Raw genomic sequence first — 9,770 nt, 5'->3', positions numbered from 1 at the left:
GGGTGGGAGACACTACCTCTGTAGTGCCTCGGGTTCTTCTCCTGTGCGCTTTTAAAGGGAAAAAAAACCTACCCGGCTGCCCCTCTGGTCTTCGTCACTTCCCCCTGCTGCTCCCGCTCTTTCTGTAAAGAGAAAAAAACACCGCTGCCCGCTACCGGTAAGTAATTTTAAAACAAACTGTCTCACCTTAGCTGCTGCTCAAAAGTTTAGATTTTATGAAACACCCATAAAGGAGGGAAGAGTTTGTGAGCCAGTGCAGTTGAGGGAGGGAATTCAGGGCTTAGAACCTTTGGCAGCTGAAGACACTGACACCAATGTTAGGGTAGCTGAAGGATGCTTAAGAATGCTGGAATTGGAGGAACACAAATCTTGGAGAATTGTAATGTTGGATGAGATTGCAGTGATAGGGAGGTGTGAAACCATGGAAGGATTTGAAAGCAATCTAAGCAACCTATAATGACTTCCTTTTTAAAATGGTTCCACGCTTTCTGCTCTGACTTTCCAGATTTTATAGATACTCTAGTTGTTGGCATATAAGTCAATCATTGAAATCGTAATGATCCTTTTAAAAACAAGAGTCAATGTTTATGCTGAATGTAAAAATGAACTAGAAGCAGACAATCCACAAATATATGCTATCTGAGCCAGCGTTCCAGTGCATTGGCTTTTTCTTGTAAAACTGGATTATGTTCTGCTAGTTCTGCAATATTGTTAGATACATGATCAATTAGCCTATGGAAGGAATGCAAGCAATGCTGATATTCATTGGTAGCTGGTTGGCTAATTACAGACAAAATGAACATTCTGCCAAAAGGTTAACTTCTGTTCTGGGATGCTGTTTCACAGTTGTACATCATGTTCTTGCATTTCATTCAAGTTGTATGCGACTTAATAGTGAATCAAAAGCTAATAGTTTTAAAGCATTTTAAGAATAATGTTGTTGATATCCAGCAGTGGCTACTACATAGACAAGAAGGGCCAGCATTTATATATCTTGCTTTTCAGAACTTGCAGACAACCTTAAGGGTTTCATAGCCAATTGATTTCTTTTTAAGTGCTGACACTGCTTCTGTAGGCAAGTGGGCAGCCAATTATGTGCACAGCAGTGTTCCACAACCAGGAAATTAAATAAATGATCAGTATATTTTGATGAGGGATAGATCTTGGGTTAAGATAACAGAAAAATGCCCTTTCTTCCTTGTACCATGTCATGGATTTTTTTTTAAATCCATGTGAATAGACAGATAAGGCCTTGGGTCGATATCTTTTTCAAAAAGTCAGCATGTTTGCCAACACAGCATTCCCTCAGTGGAGCATGAGTGTCAACATAGATTTGTTCCAAACCTGTAATAAAAGCACACAGCTGATAAAAAGGTAAGCATGCTATTGATTGATAAATTTGACAATTATTCCCTTCATAATTCACCCACTTCCACAACACATTGAACCTATTGTCATGATCAATGCATTTCCCATTACGGAAATGCATAAATCCTGCATACGTAGGGCAATCTTTAGTTTTGATTATCGTAGCAGTTTTTCAATATGGTTGAAATAGAAATATGGCATACTCTACCTTTTATCCCCTCTCCTAAAGGCAGTTGCTGATTTACTAGTAATTCCAAATGTTTGGGTGGTTCTTCAGCAAAATGTATCATTATTTTATTATAAATGTTTTCTTCGGTTACAGTTGATTTGAAATAACTTTAAATCAACCAATTCTGGCAATCTTTACAACTGTTCCAGTTATTACTAGTCGATGATCTGTACTGTATCTTTTGTTTTCAAACAGGCAGCATTTGATGGGGCCAGGAGTGTGTCTTTTAGCTTCTTGGATATCTATAACTGTGTACCTTAATATATTTTATAATCAGCCTGTTCAGAGATGTCATTATACATTTCTTGAGCAGGTGGAACTTGAACTAGTCCTCCTTGCTCAGAGATAGGGACACTACCATTGCTCCACAAGTGCCCTCTGGAGCTTTTGCACACTTGTGTCCTTACTGGGACATCTTACAAACATGTACTACTAACCCAACAACTACAGTTGAACTGTTTGTATAGGAGCACATGTGAATCCACAGTTAATGTCCACCAAATTTAGATGAATGTGAGGTGCTGTGTTTTGAAAAGGCACATAAGAGCAGGTCTTATACACTTCATGGTACGGTCCTGGGAAGTGTTGCTGAACAAAGAGACCTTGGAGTGCAGGTTCATAATTCCTTGAAAGTGGAGTTGCAGTACGATAAGGATAGTGAAGAAGGCATTTGGTATACTTTCCTTTATTGGTCAGTGTCTTGAGTAAAGAAGTTGGGAGATCATTTTGCAGCTGTACAGGACATTGGTTAGGCCACTTTTAGAATATTGTGTAGTTCTGGTCTCCTTCCTCTCGGAAAGATGTTGTGAAACGTGAAAGGGTTCAGAAAAGATTTACAAGGATGTTGCCAGGGTTGGAGGATTTGAGCTATAGGGAGAGGCTGTTTTCCCTGAAGTGTCTGAGGCTGAGGGGTGACCTAATAGAGGTTTATAAAATAACCATGGAGAGGGTAAATAGACAAGGTCTTTACCCTGGGGTACGGGAGTGCAGAACTAGAGGGCATAGGTTTAGGGTGGGGTGGGGGGGCTGAATTTAAAAGGGGGCTCAGGTGCAGCATTTTCATGCAGAGGGTGGTGTATGTAGGGAATGAGCTGCCAGAGGAAGTGATGGAGACTGATACAAATACAACATTTTAAAAGGCATCTGGATGGGTATATGAATAGGAAGTGTTTACAGGGATATAGGCCAAGGGCTGGGTTTAGAAAGGATATCTGGTCAGCAAGGACAAGTTGGACTGGAGGGTCTGTTTCTGAGCTGTACATCTCTGACTCTATCTGTATATGATTAAGCAGTTGACAGAATTAATTAAGTGGGTGGCACAGTGGTTAGCACTGTTGCCTCACAGCGCCAGAGACCCGGGTTCAATTCCCGCCTCAGGCGACGGACTGTGTGGAGTTTGCACATTCTCCCCGTGTCTGCGTGGGTTTCCTCCAGGTGCTCCGGTTTCCTCCCAAAGTCCAAAGATGTGCAGGATAGGTGAATTGGCCATGCTAAATTGCCCGTAGTGTTAGGTGAAGGGGTAAATGCAGGGGTATGGGTGGGTTGCGCTTCAGCGGGTCGGTGTGGACTTGTTGGGCTAAAGGTCCTGTTTCTACACTAAGTAGTCTAATCATAGTCTAATCATATTGGAAAGTTCTTGTGGCCCAATAGCAATGTCCCTAACACTGAGTCAGGAGACCTCGGTTCAAGTCCTGCCTGCCCCAGAGTTGTATAATAACATCACTGAGCAGGTTCATTAGAGATTTTTTTTTTAAATTGGGATAGTCTCAGAAGATAGGATTATGAAAAAAATATAGAATTAATATTGACCTCTCCAACCAATAGAAATGGGGCAGGTAGAGAGAAGCTGTCTGTACATCTTAATATCTCAAACTTCGATCAAATCATGCCTTAATTTCTAAATTCTAGGAAATGCAGCATTCCTCTATGTTGCATCTCCTTGTAATTTTCCTGTCAAACTTACATATCAATTTGGTAAATCTAATCTGCACTGTTCCCAAGACTAGTAACTCCTTCCTTAGATGTGGTGCCTAGAACTACTCCATTTTGTTCAGATGTGACATAACTTCTACTGTTTTATCATGTGTATAGGGTATACCAAACATTAGTCTGTTGCTTGAGTTCAAGGTGTTTTCCTCAAACTCTATTTACAATACGCTTTTTTCTTAAGCCTTTATAATACTTCTGTCTCCTTCCAGAATTCTGTGACTAATCAGTCTAATCTCATTCTAAGGAGTCACATGCTTTGAATTCTTCCTTTCCACAGACTGAGTGAGTGTTTCTCTCTGAGGTAGTTGTATTGATCTGCCTTTTCTGAGAAATAGTTCCACTTGTTCAATGATATCAGTATATGATATTTTTTTCAGAACATCCCTTCATCTGTTTTTAGTCCTGTTTGATCTCAGTGTTTTGTATGCTTGCAGTGAACTGGCATAGATATTTGTCTCAATTAATTGTGTTTAGTAGTCTACTGAGAATTAATGAAGCTCTTTCCTTTGAACTTAATTAATCCATTCCCAAGTAGTTCCTTGGTCTTAATTGAAATAGTAGTAATAACGGTTCTCCCTTCTTTGGCTGTTCATTGCATCTCTTATATTGACTGTGAAATACTTGGCCATCAGACTGACTGCTGTAGGCTTGTATGACACTTTGTCATGCCCAATTGAGATCAATCATGACCATACTAAATGGCGAAGTAGGCTTGAGGGGCTGAATTGCCTACACCAGAACCTAGTTCTTGTGCTCTTAAGCCATCAATAATATGTCTATACTGCTCAAAGATCTGCCATATGGCAATATCGGTGTGCAGTTGATCTTATTTTGAGATTGTTTCCTGGTTTTAGACAGGTACCCCGGTCCCACTCAGCGCAAGCATTCTTCCTGCCTTCGCCCTGTTGAGCCCTGTAAATATTTTCTGTTTGAATGAAATTACCTCTAATTTTTTCTAAACATGAGAGAATAATGTCACGGTCATCAATCTCTCTCTCAGGAAATAGTATGGAGAACCTTCATTGTATTCCCTCTCTGGAAAGTCTGCCGTTCCTTAGTATGCGGCATACTTTTGTTCCATTTTGGTGAGTGATCTAGGAGCACAGTAAACTGAGCTATGCTTTCCACCTTTCTGCACCTAAAAGAGTACTGCCACAATCTTGTTGAAATTGCATCAATTGCTATTAAGAACAATAGATCCAGATAATAGCATTAAAGAATCCTGATTAAATTCAGTAGTTTTTTGATTTTGTCAAATGCTGTTTCATTCTAACACCATTGTTGATTCTCCTGGAGTAGTTGTATCAAAGGCTCATTTGCTTGTGCAAAGTTTGTAAACTTTCGCAGCTGGTTTCTGATCCACAGGAACCTTGGTGATGTTTCTTAGTGGCAGATGTTCTTTGGCCCAGTTTTCAAGACATCTATTCTGATTCTAGTAGCCTGGATTTTGTGTTGAATAACTTTTTCTTGTTTGTGCAAGCTCACACTTGGCATTCACTGTTAAGCCTGCATTCTGAAGCACTTCCATAACTGTTCTAATTCTTTGGTTAAGTTCTTCTTTTATGGCTATATATATTAGCATGTCATCCATGTGGCACATTATCCCATCATTGTCTTCCAATGTGTTTGATGTTGGCCTTTGGAAACTCTCACATGTGGATGCAATTCCAAAGTGTAACCGGTTAATGCGATAATGTATAAGGCTTAATAAAAGTAATCAGCTTTCTCGAGTCTTGAATCAGAGATAATTGCCAGAAGTCAGGGTTCACACCCAGATGGATGAAGAGTTTTTTTTTTCTGACCTGTTCTTTACATGTTCCACTGTTCAACTGAAATTAGGAGTGCCCAGGTTCTTGAACCATTTGGGTTTGGAACGTAACCATTTCTGAACACCATCTCTTTGATATTGTAAAATGTAAACTTTTTAGCTGAGCATATATTCTATTTCTTCCTTGACTTTATCTAAGAATGTATGCAATACTTTCCTTGGTGTATACAAGCATATTGGATTTGCATTACTCCTGAGAATAATATGGCACCTTGTGTTCAATTTTTCCCAACTTTTCCAAGATGGTTGGCAATTATCTGTGAAATGCGCTTTCTTGGTCTATATCTGAATCTATAGCTAATCTTGTGAATTAGTTTCCGGTTTAAACGTCCATTTGTGCTTAATCAAGAACATTCTTAGTTCTGAATGATTGATGTTCTGTTGCTCTGCTTTTTGGCCTCTTCCTTATGTATCCTCCAAACTCTTTGACTTTTTTGTCAGTCATGAATCTGTCTTAATCATCCTTAAAAAATAAAATTAATAGCAATGCTTCCATTGCTCTCGAGGGAAGAGAATTCCATACACTAACAACAAACTGTGGGGGGGAAAAAAATGCTCCTTGTCCCCATCTCAAATGGGAGATGCTTTAGTTTTTAACCTGTGTCCCTTGCGTCGCTCACGAAGGGGAACATCCTTTCACCATCCACCCTGCCAAGTTCCCTCAGGACCTTCAATGTTCCAATTAGATCACTTTTCTTTCTTATAAATGCCAATGGATTCAGACCCAACCTTTTGTCATTTGACAATCCCTTCATCCCAGGAATTGGTCAAATGGACCTTCTCTAAACTTCTAATGCAATTATATGGTTTACTAAATAATGGGACTGAAACTAAATACATTATTCCAGATGTGTTCTCACTAATGTCCTGTACAACTGTAGCTAAACTTCTCTCTTTTATATTCAATTCCCCTTGGAATAAATAACTACACTTCATTTGTCTTCCTAATCATTTGTTGTATGCATGTACTAACTTTGATTCATTTATCAGGAGAACCAGATGCCTGCCTACTGCAGAGTTTTGCAATTTCCCTATACTTAAACAATGTGATTGTGGTCCAGTGGTCAGTTCACCGTAAGTCTTCGGGTGTACAACCATTAAGCATCCCAAGATTGTGGCTGAGTCAGGAGAAATATTATGGCTTGGCAATTTGGCATCAAGTACAATCTTTGAGTTGGTGAACTTGACCTTCCCAAAGATGCTTAGGTTATTTTTGTGTGCACTGATTATAACCCTGTATGATGATTGTGACATCTCTCTACTGAGCATCCTAGGAAAAGCCAAAATTGCATATGTTGCCCTCACCAAGCTGAATACATTAACCCTGAAAATTTGTGATTTCAGATCTGGAAGAGCTAAAATATTTTAATTACCATCTGAACATGACAATTTAATTATTTAAATAACCATACCAAAGCAATACTTGGTGTTTCTTTGGAATTGGTTGGCAACCCTTGGGACTTAAGATGTCTGGACTTGGATAGGTGAGAAATGAAATAATAGTGAAATAGTGTATACAGAGGAGCCTCTGTTATCGGAGAGTGTTGGAAAAGCACAGCAGGTCAGGCAGCATCCGAGGAGCAGGAGAGTCAACGTTTCGGGCAAAATCCCTTCATTAGGAGCATCTGCACCCCTCACTTTAAACTCTGTTATCCGGCATTTGATTATCTGCATTTTGGATTATTCAGACAAGATCACAAGGTCCCAGTGCTTGCCTAAACTGTATTATCAGGCATTCGATTATCTGAACATTCAGTTATTTGAACAAAATACTCCCCGCCCGAGGTGTTCGGATAATTGAGGTTGCTCTGTACTGCCAATTGTGCTTACAGAAATTAATGATGTAATTTTCAGCACATGTTGGAGACTATTATTTGCAGCAATGAATTTCTATCTGTGTATGACACAAGGTTGATTGAGCTAAATTCCATTAGTTCTCAGCTTATTCTGATGACTTGAGAAATAAAACTTCTAACCATTTTTGCTTCTAGCACTAACTTTAAACTAATGGACTCTTACTGATTCAAGAAATAATGTTTTACTGATTGTCCTTTTCATCCTTACAAACTTTACAACACAGCAACTAGACTGTCTTTATTTTTCACTTTTTTTTTTCACTTTTTTTTCCTCCCAAGTGTCTCATTTCATCTTGGTGCCATTTGATTTAAACTGCAGTTTTTTTTTCATTGCACTTGTAACCTTTCTTTAATGGAGTGCCTAAGAAAGCCCATAAATATTTCAACTTAAAGTATATTTCTGTTTTCTACTTTTTTATCCAAAACACCCACCCAATTTTCCGATCTGTTGTATGCCTCCTTCTAATCTCCGATCTTTGTTCTTATTGAAAATCTATGGCAACTCAGTGAAGATCTAGACCCTTGGCGGTTGGAGGGGGTCTCTCTGTGTTCCATGAGCGGTCAATAAGCACTCGCAATCAGTCAGGTTTCTTTAAGACTTCATTCTTTATTTCTTCATGTAGTCGGGCATTTGGAAACAGAGGTTATACACTTTCGTGTTCCTCAGAGGAGGTGTGCACATGGCTTAAAACAAAGACATTTTTATACTTTGCTTAAAGAAGAGTGCAGGCTTTGATCGCATAGTACATTCAGACAATTACCAATCAATACATGACATTGCTTTATTTGACAGTTACTTTATCCAGTGATATTTCCTGGGAAGCAATTTTATTTTCCAACACTCATGCCATCCTTACCTCACTAACTGAGCCTTTGCACCTGCATCTGAAGGTCGGTTAGGATGGCCAGTAATTAGATTAGATTAGATTACATTACAGTGTGGAAACAGGCCCTTCGGCCCAACAAGTCCACACCGACCCGCCGAAGCGAAACCCACCCATACCCCTACATTTACCCCTTACCTAACACTACGGGCAATTTAGCATGGCCAATTCACCTGACCCTGCACATCTTTGGACTGTGGGAGGAAACCGGAGCACCCGGAGGAAACCCACGCAGACACTGGGAGAACGTGCAAACTCCACACAGTCAGTCGCCCACTAATGTCTTATCTAGTCTAGTTATTTCTATGCTGTAAAGGAGCATTGTCTGCTAATCTCTATTGAAGCAGAGTGTGGTTAGTCAATAATGCAGCTATAGGAGAATTGTCAATTTGTAGCCTAGAAGCCATTTTGTCATGTTATTTGCATTGAGAAGCCATTTTACTGCCACTTAAGTTAAGAGCATCAGTTAAGCGGTTGTTCCTGACAACAACTTGTTACCTCAGCCTGTATTCGGGTTCAGATCCTTAATAGCACAAGTTTCAAGGATTAATCGCTCTTAAAATTTTCTAGTGTTCGAAATGCAAAATATTATGGTTGCCTCAATGCTTTGATATTTTGCGTGACTGAAGTGAAATGTGTGATCTTAGGTTGCACTCGGTCTTTTGGTTATATAGATTCACATATCACCGCTCTCTCTTTTTTTCTGGCTTACAGTGATCACATGGAGAATGTACATGGATATTTGATGAAATATACAAATCTTGTCACAGGCTGGCAGTATCGGTGAGTTCATTTAGCATATATTATGAAATAGTTAAGTTCTTCAATTAACCTAGATTGCTTTAATGTGTAAATTTGTGGTGGTGCAATGCAGTTTTGGCTTTACCTGTGTTTCATTCGTGAAGCCTAATTAAAATTGTGCTTACACTAAAGATACAGCTTTGCAGTAGTTAATCTCTGCAGTGTTAGCATAAATCAGACTTCTGATATAAATATTTCTTTTTAATTTGGAAAAAGTTGTCCTCAAGTCATACAGCATGGAAATACAGACCTTTCAGTCCAACTCGTTCATGCTGACCAGGTTTCCTAAACTGAATTAGTCCCATTTGTTTGTGGTTAGTTCATATCCCTCTATTCGTGTACATGTCCAAATGTATTTTAAATGTTGTAATTATGCCTGCTTCTATCACTTCCTCTGGCAGCACGATGCATTTGTAGACCTTCCGTGTTTAAAAAAAAAAATTGTCCCTTAGGTCTGTTTTAAATCTTTCCCCTCTCACATTTAATCTATGTCCTCTAGTTTTGGAATTCCCTACTCTGGGGAAACGTTCGTGGCTATTCACTTCACCTGTGCCCCTCTTGATTTTATGAACCTCTGTAAAATCTGTTTTTATCAACTGGCTCAATTTGCGCAATGAATGTAAGACTAAAGCATTTGTTGGAAGATTGCATCTGTGCTTTGGTCATAAAAATAGCTGCTGTTTCAAATTGTGGGTATGTCAATTGAGACAATTATAAAACAACTTCATCTTATTTAAATATTGGCCAAGAAAGTACTTTCAAAAAGTCAAGTGGGGTGGCATCTGGAGTGAACTGCATTGGGTGGTGGATGTGGA

General features: G+C 39.2%; 1 protein-coding gene across 3 annotated transcripts in view; it reads left to right on the top strand.

The window, feature by feature from the left end:
* Nucleotides 1-9,770, top strand: part of osbpl11 (oxysterol binding protein-like 11) — an 83,740-nt gene that overhangs the window by 21,256 nt on the left and 52,714 nt on the right. For all 3 annotated transcript variants that reach the window (XM_043693971.1, XM_043693973.1, XM_043693972.1), the window contains exon 2: nt 8,869-8,937. In XM_043693971.1, the coding sequence (XP_043549906.1) occupies nt 8,869-8,937 (69 nt within the window). The remainder of the gene's footprint in view (nt 1-8,868; nt 8,938-9,770) is intronic.

The sequence above is a fragment of the Chiloscyllium plagiosum genome, chromosome 7, assembly GCF_004010195.1.
Source record: "Chiloscyllium plagiosum isolate BGI_BamShark_2017 chromosome 7, ASM401019v2, whole genome shotgun sequence".
NCBI lineage: Eukaryota > Metazoa > Chordata > Chondrichthyes > Orectolobiformes > Hemiscylliidae > Chiloscyllium > Chiloscyllium plagiosum.
Note: the sequence above shows the minus strand (reverse complement) of the source record. Positions and strands in the feature narration are given on the sequence as shown.